Source organism: Schistocerca serialis, chromosome 2 (assembly GCF_023864345.2).
Source record: "Schistocerca serialis cubense isolate TAMUIC-IGC-003099 chromosome 2, iqSchSeri2.2, whole genome shotgun sequence".
In the NCBI taxonomy this organism is placed as follows: Eukaryota; Metazoa; Arthropoda; class Insecta; order Orthoptera; family Acrididae; genus Schistocerca; species Schistocerca serialis.
Genome location: NC_064639.1, coordinates 724,540,770 through 724,563,402, shown reverse-complemented (window position 1 = coordinate 724,563,402; position 22,633 = coordinate 724,540,770). Strand labels below are relative to the sequence as shown.

The window sequence follows — 22,633 nt, the reverse complement described above, 5'->3', positions numbered from 1 at the left end:
TTGGAATCCTATTTCCATTAATTTTGCGACCATAACTGCTGCGGTGTGTGCTGGTGCATTGTCGTGATGGAAAAGGACTTTTTTGCGGTCCAATCGCCGGCGTTTTTCTTGCAGCTCGGTTCTAAAACGGTCGAATAACGATGAATAATATGCACCTGTAATAGATTTACCCTTTTCCAGATAGTCGATGAGGATTATCTCTTGCGAATCCCAAAAGACAGTGGCCATAACATTTTTGGCCGAAGGAATGGTCTTCGCCTTTTTTGGTGCCGATTCTCCCCTGGAAACCCATTGCTTAGATTATTGTTTGGTCTCAGGAGTATAAAGTCCTGTGGATTCTTCCTGAACAGCTGCAAACCATCCTTGCAACACTTCACACGATTCCGTTTTTGGTCATGCGTGAGCAATCGCGGAACCCATCTTGTGGATAGCTTTCTCATGTCCAAATGTTTATGCAAAATATTATGTACCCATTCATTCGAGATGCCCACAGCACTAGCAATCTCACACACCTTAACTCTTCTGTCATCCATCACCATATCATGGATTTTATCAATGATTTCTGGAGTCGTAACCTCCACAGGGCGTCCAGAACGTTCAGCATCACTTGTGCCATATGGCCACTCCGAAAATGTTGAAACCACTTATAAACTGTTCTAATCGAAGATGCAGAGTCACCGTAATGTTTATCAAGCTTCTGTTTAGTCACCTGAAGCCTTTTGCCTTTCATAAACTAATGTCTAATCACCACACGAGATTCTTTTTCGTCCACTTTTTGACAATCACTCGACTTCCTTGATTCACACGAATGCCAAACACAAAGAAATAGACCAATATGGCTGAAACTTGGTGTGGGTTCTGTCCAAAGATTTTACTAAGTGAACATGACCTCGACAAGCGCCGGTGGTGCCATCTCTCGGACTTTGCACGGACTTTTCAAACGCCCATCGTATCTGTGCGGCTGAGCCTACAGAACTGGGAAGGCTCGTTTATCACGCACGGATGGAGGAGATTGCACTGCTTCGGCATACGGACTATGTGAGATAGCCGTCTCGGCTACCTTGCCTGGTAGCAATTTCCTTTTGGCGCGCGTACTACTTCCGGTTTATCGCCTAATGCGCCTGTTTGCAGTGCACACACCGCGGCTGAGTGGACGGGCAGTCGGCTCGCGCATGATTTCCTCCACGTTTGGCGCATCTTATGGCAGAGCGGCACTGGCTGCTTACATGATTAAATCTGAGAAAATTAAAACATTGCCGCACGGAAGGGACATATATAGACAACGGGAACACAGGCTGTAGTTTGAAACAAAGTCTGGCAGTACTTGCGAAGCAAACTGCACCACACACGTGCCAAATAGTGCTGTAGAGGTAATTCCGCCTTTCATCGCCTTTTTTGACGTGCGCCTGACACACAAGGCGGTACAGGGTGAAACTATCGTATGCTGGAGTTCTTATTCATTTAAGCTGGTGTCAACTTTTCTGATTACGCCCTGATGCGTTGAGGCTTGACTTGGTAAGCATGCCTCCAGTCGGTGAGCTGAAAATACCGGGGAGTCTGCCAGTTAGTTAGTTGCTCTGGGAGGGTTAAGTTCAACTTTGATTCTGTTACGTCCTATTGATAAGAAATTTGTAATGTCTTGGCTGCTCTGTGAATTCGTTGTGTTCACAAACTTTCCAGTTGCCATCGGATGCAGCCTAAAAACGTTTCCTGCACCTCCTTAAACATATATACAGAAAGGGCCAATGTCACTGCTTCGATAACGGTTGTTTTTATTCATGGCATAAGCTAATCGACGGGAGGGAGCAGCATTGTTTGTATGACGAATTGGTGCAATTCTAGAAGAGTTTTCAAGTGCAGATTCAGCTGCAGGGCTCTCTAATGGCAACGCTTTATCTACGCACTGTTGCGATAAGCTGGCTACTTCCTTTGTTTGGTTGTTGTACTGCTCCACGGCGAGAGCTGTTCTTTCGTCGCTCTTCTTTTCTTCCTCATGCTCGAATGTCCGCTTCTGTACGTCGGGCGAAGCACCGGTACCGGATGAGGTGATGGTGTCATTGCCGCGATAATCACTGTGAACTTTCGTGGCCTCTGCTACCGCTGTGTGTAGTGGCTGCTGGTCTGCCGTCGAATGACGCACGCCCGCCGGCAAAGGGGCCAGGTAGCAAAATTTTATTCCAACACCATGGGTAAGCCTATTTCATTGCTCCAAGCTTTAAAGTCAGATTTTGAGAAACGTAACTTTTGAGGCAAGTGGGCTCTGGCCCTGTGTTCAGACACTTAAGAGTCTGATTGAACAGTGCGAGAGGACTCACTCATTTCTTGTCAAATTGGAAACCAGAACAGAAAGTGTCTGACACAAAGAATACCTTTATTATAACAAGTAGCCAAATATAATGAGTTCCGCTCGCTGCAGAGCTGGTTGAGACACACATATACTCGCTGCTGGTAACAAAAAGGTCCGGTGCCGCAGCTAGACGACACAAGTGCACTCACAAAGTGTACTGGGCTGGGGCAAAAGTGAGACGGAGAGCTCAACGCCTTGAATGCCTCGTTATTAATATAGAAATGTGTGTGTGTGGGAGGGGGGGGGGGGGAGATCATGCACTATTAGGGAAACGTTTTACACACAGTAAAAGAAACTGCTGGTACTATGCCAGGTCGCGACGCATGTGGCAGGATGAAATCAGTTTCATTCAGTGATGACAGTTTCAAGAGGAATTGATGAGTTAGCTTTTGATGTGCAACATAAGTTTTTTGGTGCGTTGAAGACAGATAATTTGTAATGCATATTGATGAACCGTTAGCTATAGTCAAGAAACCTTTGCTGGTGTCCTAATTCATTAATCGGAAATTCGAGGCAATATAGGAAATGTTCCCTACAGAAATTTAACCAACTCTACGAAATACTCTTCTCTCTGTTATAAATTGGAATATATTTTTAAAGAATACAAAAAATCCTTTTGCTAACATACTTGCATGTCCAACCGATGGAGTTGCGTCCGTGATTGGCAGATATCACTGACTTCTAGACACTTTAATATTAATCTTCTGTTCATTAAAGATAAATGTCTACCTACATCATTGTTTTTATGTTCTCCTTTTCTATCAACTGGTAGTTTAAGTTCGAATTATTCATTCTTGCCCATAGAATGTTTTCCCCATTATAAGTTAATTGTCAGTCTATCATCAAAATACTCAATTTTAATTATTCGTCTGAAGAAAATACCTCTTTGATCATTCTTACAGTGAATACCAATATGTTAAAAGTATCAAATTTTACAGAAATGTGTTCAATATTGTGAAATATACGTTTTAGTTTTGAAGAAGGAAACTTCGAAAATTTTGTTGAAATTGTTTTTTAAAAATATATTTGGACATAAAGAAAAGTAAATTTACGTTATCTAAAAACATACTTATTTATAAAACCTTTCCCATTTTTCCAGCTGTTATTATGCCATTGCTAAGTACATAAGAGCTTCCATACAAGGTAAACTCCGATTTTACACCAGGAAGATCTGTGGTGGTGACGTCGCGGTGGTGTTAAGTGGGACACGGGGCCGGTCACCATTTCAGAGCGACAAGAGCATGCTTAGTCTAAAAAGATTGAAAACCACTGCTTTAGACCATGGCCTAATATCCATAATATCTACGCAGCTCTTGCAATTGACTTTTCACCACAGAATTTTTTTATTGTTCGCCTTCGATTCCTGGCACAAGGGCTGTTTCAGGTTCCGTCCGCCATAAGGCGCGCCATAAAGCCAAACTGAGAGCCGGAAGTAGGGGACAGAGAGATCCATTTGAGATAAACGGCTGGGGAATTTCAACTCTGGCGTTTTTCTTACAACCAAGAAAAGCCTCCTTAAAACCACTGAAGGGATTTGGATACTGGAGACATTATTAATTTGTTTAGAGCTAAAAATATGAATGTCTAGTCATTGTATGTGTGTGTATTTGTGCGTATTAATAAGTAAAGTTAGTAAATAGCTTGGCATGGATGGACGTGTTGTGCAGTGCGCAAAGGCCTGCTGCACTCTATTGGTTACTAACCCGTCCGTGAAAATGACTAATCTGCCACTAACGTCTGCAAGGTCTAGCAGTATGAGCAAAACCAGCCTTCTAGAAGTCCATCGATTCACGTTATATACCAAAATTATGTGGTTTCTTGGCCCCGCCCAGTCATTTCAATCACACGCTGTCACTCATGGCCGGCCGGAGTCGCCGAGAGGTTCTAGGCGCTACAGCCTGTACTCGACCAGCTGAGGTCGTGTTTCTTCCTTTTTTACCATTCAGTTATTGAATGAAATTTGGAAATTTGTGGTAAGGTCTTACGGGACCAAACTGCTGAGGTCATCGGGCATTTAGCTTACACACTATTTAATGTAACTTAAACTAACTTACTCTGAGGACGACACACACATCCATGCCCGTGGGAGGACTCGAACCTCCCACGGGGGGAGCCGTGTGGACTGTGACAATACGCCTCAGACCGGGCGGCTATCCTGCGTGGCAGTTACTGAATCAATTCACGGTTATACACTCCAGTGACACATTGTCTACATGCAGATCTATCTGTAATGACGATTTCACAATAATCAAAGCTCATCACTTATTTGACCTTTGATTGAGCTAGACGATATGTTCTTATCCATGTGGAAAATTGAACTCTACATTCGTTCGAGAGTCATTTCAGTTCCGGCTCTAAGTCTCTAACCGACCTTTCGTCAACTGCCACGATTAGATACGAGAAAACTTGACTTTCAAAAATGTTTGTTTCACCAACGTTGGGAGCTCTAGGCGGTTGCAGTTCTATTCTGCACTCAACCAGTTAGGGAGCCGTCGCGCAGTAATTTTTCTCAATAGTCAAATTACGGTATACTGCAAGATAGAATTCCTGTATCTTCCGAAATACCATAGCTTGTCCCAAGATGATTTTCAAGAGCTTCTGCTATAGGTCTCAGAATTCGTTCACCTGCTTATGTTTTCGGCCTTTCTGGTCATGGACCGTTGTTTATGCCCACACAATGTTCACAAAACGATTAGTTCAACGAGGAAGAATCCACTTTTAAAGAGAAGTTACTTAAAGCACTGAAAATTTCGATCCGATTTATGTCATGCAACGTTTCGACCTTACTGTACGATCTTTGATGTTCAACAAATACAGAACACGAAATCAGTAAGAACGTCATTTCTAACTTCCGTTACTACAAAACAAAATACGTCGGTGAAGACAAAACACGATTTTCCTCCACAGGTGTTGGCTTACACTAGCCAAAACCAACAATCTCGACGAGTTAATCTTTCTACAGGTGTCAACTTGTTCATTTTTTATGAAATGTCCCTCGCATTTACGACTAACCGACTAGCATTGAAATTCTTAAAAATTCGTTTACTTGTGTCAAGAGGATAAGGATAAAAATTTAGGTGTAATTTAAACATAAATGGAAACGTGTAAGATGTACCGGTGTGTCGTAGGTTTCCTGGCTACCGGCGACTCCGTGGTGCCCGGCAACATGGGCTTCAAGGACCAGGTGATGGCGTTGCGCTGGGTGCGCGACAACATCGCCAGCTTCGGCGGGGATCCTGACAACGTCACCATCTTCGGGGTCAGCGCAGGCGGCTGGTCTTGCCACGCGCTCATGATGTCGCCTCTAGCTAAGGGTGAGCCACCTGCCTGTACTTCCCTCGATTCCATCACGCAATCGTGTGGTCTGAGGCTCTGAGCACTATGGGACTTAACATCTATGGTCATCAGTCCGTGTGGTCTCGTATCCTCCGTTGAGTTATTTGCGTGGTGCTCATCGCGCAAAGTATGTGGAAATGTACACACCATCAAAATTGCAGTTCCGGAAACGATGACGAGCAGCAATATTTTATCTGTACTGTGTATACAGTGTCATACGAAGCACACATTATTAAGTTTGTCGGTGATTTAGATTATAGGAGAGAGCCATGTAGTATTGAGTAGGATAAGGTTTTTGACTTTACTACTGTGTAACTATGGTGGTTAATCGGTATATTAATATACTGTTTTCTACCCTCAAGACATGTGTAATAATTTTTATGTTTTATTTATAATACTTCATTTCATCGAAATTAAAAGAGGTACAGTTACAAGGCTTGTAGAAAGTGTTTTGTAATACCGGCCATCGATTTTTCTGTGATAACATCGGTTGTCAATGATACACTGCACTGGCAATTATTAAATGATTATAGAAGAGATAGCTTGGGACTTATTGTTACTATTTTGGCTCAGTTCACGAATGTTTAGCTCGCTGTTTTAGAGACAGGAAAGACAAAATATTCTTCTGTCCCATACATCCCATATGTGCCCAGTCAGTACGCTTGGTACACGGCACCCAGGCTTCTTCAGATGACTACAAACACATAGTGCTCTTTTAAGTCTGTTCTGTTGACCCATTATTTCCAGTAAATTCGAGTTTTCTTTGCCACTTTGTAATTGGGTTTCAATGACCACCCTTTGCTCGTTTATTTTATTTTGGAACATCCGACTTAAGTTCTTTCTTTGGCTCACTTTCAGAACTTAGTTTTTCTGGTTTTCATGTCTTCTCTTCGGCGGCGACTTTTATCTTTTCTAATTGTTCAAAACTCTTTAGCTGCCTCCCTCGCTCTCATTTTGTACACATAACCTTACTCAAAACAATTTTCATGCAATCTTCTTTCAATTTTCCTCTTTTTTTCATTTTCCGCCATTTAAATCTGAAAAGAAATAAGAAGAAGAAAATATACTTTAAAATTTTTAAATTACTATACAGCAAACATGCAGTAGGATCTAGCCATATTCTTTATAGAAATTATCATGAAACATTTCTTAGGTGTCATTCCTCAACATAGATAACCGAAGTAAATTAATCACTTACCATAAAAACGTGTACCAAAGGCCTCAAAATATCTTCCGCGCGCTAAGAGAAACAGCAACAACTTCAAGCATTCATAGCAGAAAAAGCATTGGAGAGAGGAACAAGATATAGGACTCCAGTGCACAGGGACACACATGCTTGCGTCTGCTTCTGCTGTTTGGAGACGGAAAGGGAAATCACAGTAATGGCTGATACTGCATGACTCCGAGGTTAAGTGCGTCGGGCGCGCCTGGCACTTTGTTGGTTGACCAAGTGGTTCTGCAGAGTGCTGTTGGCAAGTGTTGTGCACTCAGCTCCTGTGAGACTAATAGAAGAGCTACGTAACTGGGAAATACTGGTGTCAGTCACGGAAACTGCCAATGGGTAGGAGTGTAGTGTGGTGACCACATGCCTCTCCAGTCCAGATGGACTGTGGATGTCACGGTAGTCGGCTCGTACCATTGGGGTTTGAAGGCCTGTTCGAACAGAGTTTTTTTCTTGTCCCTTTGGCGTTCGTCGTGTGGAGCTGTTGAGATCTTACATGGCGCTGAATATGGCGCTCCTCGAACCGTCAATTCCATATTCACCTGACAATCATGATATCGTGACGAATGCGTATGGAATTGTTATAGAACCATGAAACCGCAGGCTTGCAAGGTCACAATTTTGATGCGTCTGATTCTGACACGTTGTGGTAGACGATACTCCTTCTTACACAAGGCGTTATATCATCTCACAACGACTTCATAATGTGAAACCCACTGCAGAACGTGGATAGCGTCACCCCTCGTACTTTGTACGATTGTGCCGAACTGTGAATCATTTTCATGTCCTATATGTAGCAAACCTTATGCCAGTTTAACGTTTGTTACTTTGCTGTTTCATGGTGTTGTGATTTTAATAGCCACGAATTTTTTAATTTTTTCACCTCTCTCCTGTCATAACTTCCTTGCGCGCTGTGTGGTTCCTTAGTGGGTAAAGGAGCGAGAAACAGATGCTGTTCATGAACAGAGAATTCAGATATTAATTTATTCTACAGCTAATATCAAGCACTAAAAATAATACATGACCTTATTGCTGTAGTAGCAGCGACAGTTCTTAACAGTAGCTTTGAATGTTGAAATATATATCGACACAAATGATTTACAGTTCAGACAGTCTTAATACTATGACTATTTGGCAAATGAGGAGCCCTGGCCACTATGAAAGCCTGTAAATGTTATTCAACAGGCAAACACACTCAGTACATGAATGTTCGAACTTAAGTACACGCGCTGCTGGGGCTCCGGAAGAGAGGGGGGAGGGGGTGCTTGCATCTCATTGGCAGCAGCGTAATCGTTCATGGCAGTTGCCTCCTGCTGCGGTGGCGGCTGTAGGAAAGGCGGCGGAGTAATGTGGCGCGCGTATTTGAAATTGCGGCCGACAGGATCACGGCCGATAACGCATGCCGAAGCATCATTGTCTGTGTAATGCAGTTCCTATTGTGCCTCACATGTAATATTAAAGTAACTGTGTCGCACTGAATTGAAACTCATCTCGTTCGCCGATTGCACCATTTTAACATCTCAGGCAAAGCAGCAGCGCGTAGGCTTACGTTTTCCCTTAAATATACAGGGTGATCAGAAACAGTCCGAAAAGCTGGTAAGGATGTTGCAGGGTAGGTCGTGCTGAGAGATAACTGCTAAGAAAAATGTCGATCCGTTGCGCCGTTTCTGTGTTAATTAGCACCGAAGTTAGAAATCAGGCTGTTGCGGGAGCAAATTCAAGCGGGCCGCCAGATACAATTAGAGTCAGCAGTTATTTTCATAGCGTAGAAGACAGCACATGAGACTGCTCAGCCTTTGGCTCGGGTTCAGTACCAACTACCGTCGCATGTCCAATTTTTTATCAGTCTTTTGTTCGGTTTCAGAAACCAAACGAAGAACACGTTCGGCGCCACCGTCCCTTGCGGGCTGCTTGAATTTTCGCGCAAAAAGGCCAGATTGGCTAACTTCAGCGCTAATTGCTCGGAAATGGCGCAACGTATCGAATTTTTTTCTTAACAGTAATTTCTCACCACCGCCTAACCTGCAGCACCCTTACAAACTTTCAGATGTTTCTGAGCATCCTCTATAAATTTCATTATACGTATTATTTCATTGCGTTTATTACTTTAATCCCTCATTAACAATGCGTCACATGTAGTACTTTCATCATCCCCGATTTTTCCTGTGCAATTCCCATTTTTATCGAAAAACCATTCTGCCTCAGAGTGGGATCGGACTAACCTCTTAATTACGAAGAAAAGCTGATCAAGTTCGAAACAATTAAGATTTACACAAATTTACTACTAACTTAATAGCTTCGATATAGACCGTGAGATATGTTGAAATTAGTGGAATAGTTCATAGTACTATAGGAATGTTTTAGAAATGTTTCGTGTCGCTGAGGAAATCGTGAATTTTGATTTATTTAAGATTCTAAGGAATGTATTAATGCTTCCATCAAAAAATAAGAATGCATACAGAATATTTTCTACACGCACAAGTGAATGCAAAATCTTTACACTTCACTTTACTATGATATATTGTATTTGCGTAACACTAGTAGACATTAGAAGACATTTCCCTGAGGAATGCCGTCTTTGCCTGTTCTAGAAAGTCTCTTACGTCTTCCTTGTGTTCTCTGTTTGTTTCCAGGGTAGCAGGATTCCGTAATCTCTTCTACTTCGTTGATGTTAAGTTTATCGGTACTATCATTTGTGGCATTCCTCGGTATATTCGACTTTCTTCGGTTTTCTATCAGTCCATTGTGTGTCCGCATCAGACCGTTCATTTCATATATATGTCTTGCAATTCTTTCTCGCTTTCACTGAGAATAGCTATGTAATCGCCGAATCGCATCTATGATGTCGCTTCACACTGAATTTTAATCCCATTCCTGAACCTTTTTCTATTCCCGTCTTTGCTTCTTGAATAGTCGAAAGACTACATCCTCGTCTTATATTCTTTCTAATACGAGTTCTTCGTTCTTGGTCTTCCGTCCTTAACTGTGGAATGAATACGATTCGCTGGCGCGTCACACCCAGCTTGGGTGGAATTAAACTGGTCTGCAAAACTTGCATGTACACTGCCAAATAACGTAATTCGATAACAATGGGAACCGCTATACTATAGAACAGTATATTATAGTACACCACAGTGCAGTACAGTACACAAGGTAACTGAAAGATATGCAATGAGACGAACAGAAATGACACTTTTATTCAAAGTCAGTAATTATATTGAATTCTACATCTACATCTACATTTATACTCCGCAAGCCACCCAACGGTGTGTGGCGGAGGGCACTTTACGTGCCACTGTCATTACCTCCCTTTCCTGTTCCAGTCGCGTATGGTTCGCGGGAAGAACGACTGTCGGAAAGCCTCCGTGCGCGCCCGAATCTCTCTAATTTTACATTCGTGATCTCCTCGGGAGGTATAAGTAGGGGGGAGCAATATATTCGATACCTCATCCAGAAACGCACCCTCTCGAAACCTGGCGAGCAAGCTACACCGCGATGCAGAGCGCCTCTCTTGCAGAGTCTGCCACTTGAGTTTGTTAAACATCTCCGTAATGCTATCACGGTTACCAAATAACCCCGTGACGAAACGCGCCGCTCTTCTTTGGATCTTCTCTATCTCCTCCGTCAACCCGATCTGGTACGGATCCGACTCTGATGAGCAATACTCAAGTATAGGTCGAACGAGTGTTTTGTAAGCCACCTCCTTTGTTGATGGACTACATTTTCTAAGCACTCTCCCAATGAATCTCAACCTGGTACCCGCCTTACCAACAATTAATTTTATATGATCATTCCACTTCAAATCGTTCCGCACGCATACTCCTAGATACACTCCTGGAAATTGAAATAAGAACACCGTGAATTCATTGTCCCAGGAAGGGGAAACTTTATTGACACATTCCTGGGGTCAGATACATCACATGATCACACTGACAGAACCACGGGCACATAGACACAGGCAACAGAGCATGCACAATGTCGGCACTAGTGCAGTGTATATCCACCTTTCGCAGCAATGCAGGCTGCTATTCTCCCATGGAGACATCCTTGAGATGCTGGATGTAGTCCTGTGGAACGGCTTGCCATGCCATTTCCACCTGGCGCCTCAGTTGGACCAGCGTTCGTGCTGGACGTGCAGACCGCGTGAGACGACGCTTCATCCAGTCCCAAACATGCTCAATGGGGGACAGATCCGGAGATCTTGCTGGCCAGGGTAGTTGACTTACACCTTCTAGAGCACGTTGGGTGGCACGGGATACATGCGGACGTGCATTGTCCTGTTGGAACAGCAAGTTCCCTTGCCGGTCTAGGAATGGTAGAACGATGGGTTCGATGACGGTTTTGATGTACCGTGCACTATTCAGTGTCCCCTCGACGATCACCAGTGGTGTACGGCCAGTGTAGGAGATCGCTCCCCACACCATGATGCCGGGTGTTGGCCCTGTGTGCCTCGGTCGTATGCAGTCCTGATTGTGGCGCTCACCTGCACGGCGCCAAACATCCATACGACCATCGTTGGCACCAAGGCAGAAGCGACTCTCATCGCTGAAGACGACACGTCTCCATTCGTCCCTCCATTCACGCCTGTCGCGACACCACTGGAGGCGGGCTGCACGATGTTGGGGCGTGAGCGGAAGACGGCCTAACGGTGTGCGGGACCGTAGCCCAGCTTCATGGAGACGGTTGCGAATGGTCCTCGCCGATACCCCAGGAGCAACAGTGTCCCTAATTTGCTGGGAAGTGGCGGTGCGGTCCCCTACGGCACTGCGTAGGATCCTACGGTCTTGGCGTGCATCCGTGCGTCGCTGCGGTCCGGTCCCAGGTCGACGGGCACGTGCACCTTCCGCCGACCACTGGCGACAAAGTCGATGTACTGTGGAGACCTCACGCCCCACGTGTTGAGCAATTCGGTGGTACGTCCACCCGGCCTCCCGCATGCCCACTACACGCCCTCGCTCAAAGTCCGTCAACTGCACATACGGTTCACGTCCACGCTGTCGCGGCATGCTACCAGTGTTAAAGACTGCGATGGAGCTCCGTATGCCACGGCAAACTGGCTGACACTGACGGCGGCGGTGCACAAATGCTGCGCAGCTAGCGCCATTCGACGGCCAACACCGCGGTTCCTGGTGTGTCCGCTGTGCCGTGCGTGTGATCATTGCTTGTACAGCCCTCTCGCATAGTCCGGAGCAAGTATGGTGGGTCTGACACACCGGTGTCAATGTGTTCTTTTTTCCATTTCCAGGAGTGTATTTTACAGAAGTAACTGCTACCAGTGTTTGTTCCGCTATCATATAATCATAAAGTAAAGGATCCTTCTTCCTATGTATTCGCAATACATTACATTTGTCTATGTTAAGGGTCAGTTGCTACTCCCTGCACCAAGTGCCTATCCGCTGCAGATCTTCCTGCATTTCGCTACAATTTTCTAATGCTGCAACTTCTCTGTATACTACAGCATCATCCGCGAAAAGCCGCATGGAACTTTCGACACTATCTACTAGGTCATTTATATATATTGTGAAAAGCAATGGTCCCATAACACTCCCTTGTGGCACGCCAGAGGTTACTTTAACGTCTGTAGACGTCTCTCCATTGATAACAACATGCTGTGTTCTGTTTGCTAAAAACTCTTCAATCCAGCCACACAGCTGGTCTGATATTCCGTAGGCTCTTACTTTGTTTATCAGGCGACACTGCGGAACTGTATCGAACGCCTTCCGGAAGTCAAGAAAAATAGCATCTACCTGGGAGCCTGTATCTAATATTTTCTGGGTCTCATGAACAAATAAAGCGAGTTGGGTCTCACACGATCGCTGTTTCCGGAATCCATGTTGATTCCTACATAGTAGATTCTGGGTTTCCAAAAACGACATGATACGCGAGCAAAAAACATGTTCTAAAATTCTACAACAGATCGACGTCAGAGATATAGGTCTATAGTTTTGCGCATCTGCTCGACGACCCTTCTTGAAGACTGGGACTATCTGTGCTCTTTTCCAATCGTTTGGAACCCTCTGTTCCTCTAGAGACTTGCGGTACACGGCTGTTAGAAGGGAGGCAAGTTCTTTCGCGTACTCTGTGTAGAATCGAATTGGTATCCCGTCAGGTCCAGTGGACTTTCCTCTATTGAGTGATTCCAGTTGCTTTTCTATTCCTTGGACACTTATTTCGATGTCAGCCATTTTTTCGTTTGTGCGAGGATTTAGAGAAGGAACATGTTATTAATGACTATCCCCTGGACACTGCAAAAGGTGGGACATGGTTCTTAATAGGGCGTGTGATCACCACAGGTGATGGTGCATGTTCTGAAACGTGCTCGCCACAAGGTCAGTAAGAAGTGATAGGACGTTCCATTTCTCCAACGCGGTTGACAAATGCTGGATGAACGTTGGTTTTTGTGGACGTACTGCAGTGCGCCTCCCCAACGTGTTCCACACGGGGTAAAGGGCAGGCTAGTCCATTCGCCGAATACCCTCTCATTCGAAGACCTCCTCCGCCTGCTCTGTTAGATGCGGTTGCACGTTGGCATCCATAAAAATGAAGTCAGGGACGGCTGTAGTCCAGAACAGACGAACATGGAGAAGGTGTACAGTGTAACAGCAACGTCCAAAGGTTTGGAGGTCAGTACCTCCACTCAACATTGTGCCACCGCTCATCATAATACCTGGACTAGCAAAACGATTGTGTTCGTCAATTTTCCTGGGTTCATTACGTGTTCCACTTCTCTCCTTAAGAGGGTGCTTCCAGAATCACACAACTCAGACTGAATCTGCTTCAGACTGAATCTGCTTCAGACTGAATCTGCTCCCATCCGAGAAGAGCACACCACCCCAATCTCTATGCTCTTGGCACAATCGCAGTACAGCGTCGCCTCCAACAGAAACCAAAGTACGTACAGGTCGTTGGGCAAAGAGACCGCAGCCACGCATCCTCCTTACTCCTGTGGAACGTAAGATTGCTTGCCTTGCACTCCTGTTAAACGTACTTGCAATTGCACCCGATGCGCCGGCCGCTGTGGCCGAGCGGTTCTAGGCGCACTGCTGTTACGGTCGGAGGTTCGAATCCTGCCTCGGTCATGGATGTGTGTGATGTCCTTAGGTTAGTTAGGTTTAAGCAGATCTAATTCTAGTGGACTGATGACCTCAGATGTTAAGTCCAATAGTGTTTGGAGGTAATTGAATCATTTTTTAGCACCCGCTGCTCGATGTGAGCCCCTTCTTGCTTGTTGTGTAATGCATTGGTCATATACACCTGGAGTTGACAGTGGCCCACCACCTCCTGTCTTTCGGGCAGCCGCTCGGGATTAGCCGACCGGTCAAAGGCGCTGCAGTCATGGACTATGCGGCTGGTCCCGGCGGAGGTTCGAGTCCTCCCTCGGGCATGGGGGTGTGTGTTTGTCCTTAGGATAATTTAGGTTAAGTAGTCTGTAAGCTTAGGGACTGATGACCTTAGCAGTTAAGTCCCATAAGATTTCACACACATCTGAACATTTTTTCTTTCGGGCAGCAGTGCCTGTAATCTGGAGCGCTCTTCATGCATGCGAAACAACATCAGACTTCGTCCTTCTTGAAATTTCCCGATGATTCTTCCCCATGTAAAGGCATCAGATTTCGTCTTCGGGTCATGTTGCAATGAAGAACACCATCATAGTGCACTGTAACTGCTCGCTGATCACACGCACTGTCTTATCCTGCCTCGTATTGCGAGACCAGCCCTATTTTGCGCCATAGTCACGCTGACCTCATGCCACGTGACGTCCAGTTTTCTGTGCACGGCTGGGACACCACCGGCAACCGTGCTCCCGCACTGTCATTCATTTCCACCTAGTTGTTAATAAGTTATGGAGCTTTACGTATCTCGTCTCCTTAAGTTTTGCAGAGCTGTGTGTTAATGAGCATGGCTACCGCTTCGGACAGCTGTACTGGAACGTTGGCTAGGAACGAGAATATTGCAAGCGAGCGATTAACGCTCTGTCCACAGGGAGCTATCTGGGCATATCACACAAATGAACCAATACATTCTGTGTTGGCCCATATTCTGAAAACATAATACTTCAGCGATTGTGATATAGATCCGACAAATCCTTGGTAAGTTTACGGAGGTATATGACAGCAGATGTCTAAGCAAAAGTCACGCAGTTCCTGTAAATCACGGATAGGTCACCCCAAAGTGTCGAGATATTTTCTAATGGATTCATATCAGCTCAACTTGCTGTCCAAACATAAATGTAAGTTCACCCATAGTGCTCCTCAAACCACTGTAATACTGTTCTGGTTTCGTCAGATGACCATTTATCCTTCTGAAACATGCCAACGCCAGCAGGGAAAGCATAAAATGTAAAGGTAAGCAGATGGTTCGCAATAATGTTCAAATACTCCAGAGCTGTGATGGTGCTTTCGATTACTATTTCAGGTCCCATGGGAGCCAGATGAATGTTCCCCACAACCTAATAGTGTCCCCATCAGCTTACGTCCGTGGAGCATGTTTACAGTACCCATTAACATGGATGCTTGCATATCTGAATGTGACCATCGAGCTGATACGTGATTCATCCGACCATGTGACACGGTCCAATCTCGATAATCCCGTACCCACTGCAGCAATAATTACCGACGTCACTGGGTCAATTTGGTAACCCATAGTATTGGTCTGCTGCGGTCCTGCATTTTAACATTGTGCCCTCAACGGCGTGCTGCGAAACACTTGTGTCGGCACAAGCATTGTACGTTGTCGTCATGTCTGCCACAGACCGCCGCTTATCGTGTCTCACACTGTGAGCAGGTCTCCGACCTCGAAGTTCTGTGATGAAGCATGTTTGTCCAACACCTTGGCGCTTACTCCTTGTTTCATATAGATGCTCGTGACAGTAGCACACATGCAGACTACCTTCTTCACCGTTTCCGAGATAGTCATTCCCAGACGATGGGCCATAACATTCTGCCCTTTGTCGAAACCGCTATTAAAATTGTAGAACCGCCTCAAGTCGCATATTTATTTACATGTTTCATTCGACAGCCGTGGGGATCTTCAGAAATATACTAACCAAGAGCCACGCGTTGAATGCACAGACGGAAAAAAAATGCCACACAAAAAAATAATTAATATAGAATAATGATACTTCTGGAATACATTTTTCTAGGCAACATATTTAAGTGATTCAAATTACAAGATCATAGGTTAATGTAAGAGAGAGATAAGCCATTGCAAATGTGAAATTCTGGTACATTAATAACTAGTGTACCCTCTAGAATGTTGAATACAAGCATGGAAATTCGCACGCATTGTGTTATGTAAGTGCTGGATGTCAGTTTGTGGGATGGAGTTCCATGCCCTGTCCCTTGTGAGTGCTGCCTTGCGGCGTCGCGGTCGTGTGACGCGGCTGGGAAAGCACATCAGGGGAACCGAGACGAATGGGGCATCATTCTAGGGCGAGACAGACCGAAAATCGGGAAATCCACTGACATAACCTACTTTAGTCAATGGAGGGACAGTTAATGCTGTTTGTAGCTGTTGCTAGAGCTGTTGTCTGATGGTGACTAAAATGTACTCGATTAGAGACAGATCTGGTGATAGAATAGGCCAAAGCAACATTTCAACACATTGTAGAGCATGTTGGGTTACAACAGCGACATGTGGACGAGCGTTATCCGGTTGGAAGACACCCTGTGGAATGCAGTTCGTGAAAGCACAAGAGATCGAATCACCAGATTGATGTACAGATTTGTAGTCAGGGTGTGTGCGATAACAACGACCGTGCTCCTGCTGTTATACAAAATCGCACCCCACACCATAACTACAGGTGTAGTTGCAATGTGTCTAGCACGTAGCTAGGTTGTTTTCAGGTCTCAGCTGGCCTCCTCGTAACCAACACACATCCATCACTGGCACGGAGAGAGAACCAGCTTTCGTCAGAAAACACGACAGATCTCCACCGTGCCCTCCAATGAGCTGTCGCTTGATACCACTGAAGTCGCAAATCGCGGTGGTTTAGGGTCAGTGGCATGCACGCTAAAGGGTGTCCGGCTAGGAGCTGTCCTTGAAGCAACCGATTTGTAACAGTTCAGTTCGTTGCGTCACTGTGGTGCCAACTGCTGCTCAAATTGCTGCTGCAGATGCAGTACAATGTACCACAGCCATACGCCGAACACAGTGGTCTTCCCTCTCGGTAGTGCCAAGTGGCCGTCTGGACCGTGCGCTACCGTGACACACGCCCCTAGCAATAGTGTACAGTGGCTACATTCCTACCGAGTCTTTCTGCGATATCGCGGAAGGAGCATCCATCTTTCCGTAGCCTTTTTACGCGACCCCGTTCAAATTCAATAAGGCGTTGATAATGGCGCCTTTGTCGACTTACAGGGATCCCTGACTAACATCAGCTCACGACGTCCAATCTCAAACGTAACTAACGTTCAGGACCGTAACACCGGGTACGTAAATCAAACTTGATTTGCATCCTCATAGTCCGCAGCTCGTGGTCGTGCGGTAGGGTTGTCGCTTCCCACGCCCGGGTTCCCGGGTTCGATTCCCGGCGGGGTCAGGGATTTTCTCTGCCTCGTGATGACTGGGTGTTGTGTGCTGTCCTTAGGTTAGTTGGGTTTAAGTAGTTCTAAGTTCTAGGGTACTGATGACCATAGATGTTAAGTCCCATAGTACTCAGAGCCATTTGAACCATTTTTTTTTTCTCTATCCTCATAGTGGTGCTACCTGCGCCGCTCTTACGCGACTGGCGCGAAATTTTAATAGACATTATCTTTCAGATGTAGAAACACGCCTACCAGATTTCGTTTATGTCGCACAACTCCTTCTTGCTGCTCCGTGAGTGTTTATTTGGCTGCGTATTTTTTTTATCTAAGGCGGCGGGGCTATGCACGGCCAGATATTTTAACGTGTGGCCCTTAGCTACTAAATTGCTGAAGAAGCTCGCGTTTGTCGAGTGAAATATGTCAATAAACGACATTTATATGCGGTTGTGGCTGTTCTACAATTTTAATTTCTAACGATCACTTTTCCTCCACTGACTAAAGTAGGTTATGTCAGTGGATTTCCCGATTTTCGGTCTGTCTCGCCCTAGAATGATGCCCCATTCGTCTCGGTTCCCCTGATGTGCTTTCCCAGCCGCGTAACGGGACCGCGACGCCGCAAGGCAGCACTCACAAGGGAAAATTCCCATCGCACCTCCCTCAGGTTTAGTGGTAAAACGGACCAGTAGGTAGCCCGTCAAAAACCACACACAGGTCAAGCAGGAAAACAGGAAGAAGCTCCACTGAACTGTGAATGAAAATAAAAACCGTGAACGGTTCAAGCTCCACACGTGCAATATTGAGGTGTACTGAATATCAGTGGCGTCGTGTTTAAAGCCGGCACGGTAGCGCAGCGTGTTCAATCTCAGGGTAAACTACACTCTGTAATAAAAAAAACGGAGTGAACGAATCAACGAAGACACTGAACGGGTGTCATCGGACGTCTGCCCCGATCAAATTCAACGAACAATATAGAACAAAAATGAGATCAACAAAAAAAAAGAGTGGTCGTGCTATTGGACTGTAAACCGCCCGAGCCGTGTTCAAGACTCATCACACCATTTCTTTTTGTTTCATCTTTTTTCACAACATTATGAACTGTCTGTCCTGTCATTGAAATGTTTTTATTCTGGCAGTTGTCGTACCATACATTCGTTGTAGAATATGAATCGTGTGGTAAGACTACGTTACCGTCGCCAGTTAATGTGATGAATAGTGAGAGCAGATGCGATGCCATATAGACGTCCCACAGAAAGGAAAACAACAAATAAACGGGTGTGAAGTATGTTACAACGAAGGAATTCAAGAGTCAAAACTTCCGAAACGGGAAGCAACTTCAAAAACGTTAAAAACATATATATGTTTTGACAGAGCACAGAGAAACTGTGTGCTTGTGAAACTGTTGTGCTCATTTGTTGCAGCTTATGTGACAAACTGTTTGTCTTCATCATTTCCTTGGGAGTGATCACATTCATACGAACACCTACATGGGTCGAGGAGGCATATCTCACTCACCAGTTGTGTAAATGAAGTGCGTCGATAAGATTGTTATGAACAAACGTTTGCGGTTCTTATTGGAAAGCCACTTCCTTTCCGCTGCTAATACAGTAATTCTGCAGCATCAACTGTCATTATAGGTCCTTAGCTTACACCTTGCTTTTGCAAACAGACTTTACACCACGACACAGACGTAAATTTGAATGCAGCGACCAGCGGAAAAGAAAAAGGTTGACACTATGGAGGATCGAACACAAGTCTCCCGCTTGACAGTCCAACACCATGACTAGTTATCCACGACGCAGTTTTCCGTCAGTCTGCTTTATATTGCACTTCTTGGACCGTTTACTGTTTCTATTTTGCTTTTTTTTCACAGTTCAGTACACCTTCCTGTTTACATGCTTGACCTGTGTTCAGTTTTTGACGGGCTGTCCTCTGGGTCCCCTACCATTAAATCTGAAGGGGAGGGGAGCGATGAGGGGGGCGGCCTTGTCAGTCTCGCGATGAGTGGATGAGCGGTGGTCGTCGTGTCTTGGATCATCAGTGTATTTGGAAAAGGGATTCAGATGGGTTCGAGAAGTAGCTTAGGTTATCGTCCTCTGGGGAGATGTTTTCATTTGTCGAACAGCACAAATTTTCGCTTGTCGCCACTGAGTTTCCTCAATACCGTCATGCGGCTGACGTCGGTATTCCTCTTTCATCAGTTATTTATATGGCTGCAGAACCATGACTGTGTGGTCTTGTTCTTTTGGACATGTGTGAAAGAACAGACGTAAATGTAAATAATAATTAATATGTCACTACCACAAGCTACTCTAATGTGTTCTGTCGGTGGTAGTCAGTACACGTAAAGAAGTTGCCTGAGTTCCGATAATGGAACTGTACAAATGCACTTGGCGCTGAACATCACTTTAGGAACCACGAAGTGTCAATATTGAGACTGTTGAAGCTGCGGACGTGTTGCGGTGCACTGGGTCTGTGTTCAGAGGAGCACAGTGCCCATCTACCCACTGTCATAAGTTGTGCTATTGGAAGCATATTTCCTCAAAAAGGCTGAGAAAAAAGTGCTGCCAATACTCTAATAACTGAAACATGGATTCACCTCTCACCTGTCAAACAAAAACTACCATTGTCCCTCATTTGTGGAAGAACACTTCAAAAGCTATGAAACCTTCCAGACTAAGTGATTTCTCTGTAAAACAGCAATCTCATCAAGTAGGAAAGGCTGGTTCATTTTCAAATCTTTAAAAACAAAGTCTGGGGAAACAACATTGGCGCTATGTTACTCGAACAACTACTCTCACTGCTCAAAAACATCTCCTTGCTTTCTGTAATGTCTCAATAATAATTTCTGAATGTGGAAAATCACATAATTTTGGGGAAACCAATTGTACTATATAAGGGCCAATACTATGGAGAATCCTGGCGCATTTATTATGATCAAATCAATTCCTTTGAGTTACGACATACTGTCGAAAAGAATCTGCGAAAGTGCCTTAGTATGGATGTGTCATATCTTTCACAAATACGTCCAGTATTAGTCTGAAAATAAGTAAAGTTCTTAAAAATATAATTAGAATTATTTAATTTTTTTTGCCAGAAGCTACAGTAAATTTGCAGTTATGTGTAAATTGTGGGAGTGCTAAGTCTATAATAAGGTTCACAAACTACGTAAACTATGACTGTGTTTAAATTAGGCTGACTTGTGGCGGCGACGGTGTATTGGGAGGATGGGAGTGGCCGCTAGCCATCATTCCAAAACAAGGGAGCACCTAGTCGAAAACGTTGAACACCACAGGGTAACGCGTAGCCACAGTATGTCCCAGGACCATTTAGAGGCTGCCGCAATTCAGTGTACGTTATCTGAAACACATGGAAACGGAAGTAAAAACATTGCAGATAGACGTCTCGCTTCGCGATGTGTTAACTGAACGATGAGAACGCAGAAGGTTTTGCCTGACCTTTCCTTGGAACAAGTCGACCTACTATTGTTGCAGATACCATTTCTTGTGTAACTTTTTGTGACATTTATTATTTCACTATTGCTGCATTTGTAGCCACTCTCAGCATCTGTTGCAGATGGAGGAGTTGCAAGAGCTCAAAGTCTCTTTCGATTTGTAAGGAATATGAGTTATTACCACATCATTGTTGCCTTATTTATAAAATTAAAAACTGGTTAATGTAGACGATCGAGAAGCTAATAATCCAGATTGTGCTAAATTGTTATTGGCTGAGAAAAATACTGTCCAAAGCCAGAGGTTTCAACGACATAACATTTTAAAGTGTGTAGAACATCACACTTGCAATACCGCGCTACTGTGAGCAGCATTCAGAAACAACCTTTGTGGCATAACGGCATCACCGTGACCCATATGTGTGTTGAGGGTCTGACTCTTCGCTAAATGTTAACTCTAACTTTATTCTCCTCCGCGTTGCTGACAGGAGTAGCTATATTGGTAGAAGTCGAATGGGCCTGTCGGTAGTGACAGGTTCCTCGGTGCAGCTAATCTGGTCAAATTCGGGAAGACGACGGTTCAAACCCGCGTCCGACCATACTGATTTAGGTTTTATGTGATTTCCCTAAATCGCTTAAGGCAAATGCCGGGATGTTCCTTTGAAAGGACACGGCCGACTTTCTTCGCCTTCCCTAAGCCGATGGGATCGATGACCTTGCTGTTTGGTCCCCTCCCCCAAATCGACCAACCAACCTAACCTGGTCAAACTTAGGAAGCAAGTGTCGCCCGTAATCAAAGGAAACATAAATGTTATTTCTAACTGACTTTCAAATAGTTTAAATTTTTTAATATGTTGAATGCAGATACTCTCTGCACTTGAAAGCTAGGGTTTGTAGCGACTGGAAGCTGTTGAATATCCGTCCGAAGTCATACACCGCGTTCTGTTTTCTATCAAAACAGTTACCCCTTCAGCCACTGCACTACTGCACAGTGGGTCACCTTACAGTAAGCAATTAATATGCTGTCCAACAGCTGTCACACACCTGATGTACATGTGCTAGATAGGTGGTTCATTGTGGCCATGTTGTATTGCTTCCATGCATCCAGCATCTCTGACAGGTTGTTCTGTTTCTTCTGGGAATCAGAAATGGTGTAATACTGGGTTCCGGCCCTCCACAATATTTTCGCTACTACAGCATAAAACTGCTGCAATATGAATAGCTACACTGAAGTGTGTAAGTTGTATTACTGTTCGATGAAATCCTTGCAGATCTGAAACAGTTGAAAGCTCTGGAATGAATAATAGGGGTTAACAGTTTTTTACAATTAAATCTGTTATATACAAAGAGCAGAGGGTATGTATCTATACCCGTGATCTCCTCCCACACCCCTGGATCAATTTCCCCCAAACCTGGCGCAGAAACAGCACGCATCATAGTACCAGCACTATGTGGTTTATAACCTCCTAGCTCCAATAGGAGAGGACATATAGGCAAAAACGTGTTTTTTCCAGCCCTTAGTCTATAGGCTGCTTTGAAGACAGACAAGTTGTGTAGAAACAGTACTACTCCGCCAAATCAACCTGCTTTCATGCAGCCCACATGTCAGAGACAAGAAACAGTCTCCTGGGCTCCAACATATAGGCTACCCTGCATGACACGCATGATATTTTCAAGTAATATCGGTCTACTTTATCGATCAGCTGTACATGGTGGCCTGTAGTACAGGGGGAAATAAATGATTTTTCAAGCCC

The 22,633-nt window shown here is 44.7% G+C and overlaps 1 protein-coding gene across 1 annotated transcript in view; it reads left to right on the top strand.

Moving 5' to 3' along the window:
* Nucleotides 1–22,633, top strand: part of LOC126456362 (esterase FE4-like) — an 89,969-nt gene that overhangs the window by 15,460 nt on the left and 51,876 nt on the right. Inside the window, exon 4 of the mRNA XM_050092116.1 lies at nt 5,476–5,661. Within this exon, the coding sequence (XP_049948073.1) occupies nt 5,476–5,661 (186 nt within the window). The remainder of the gene's footprint in view (nt 1–5,475; nt 5,662–22,633) is intronic.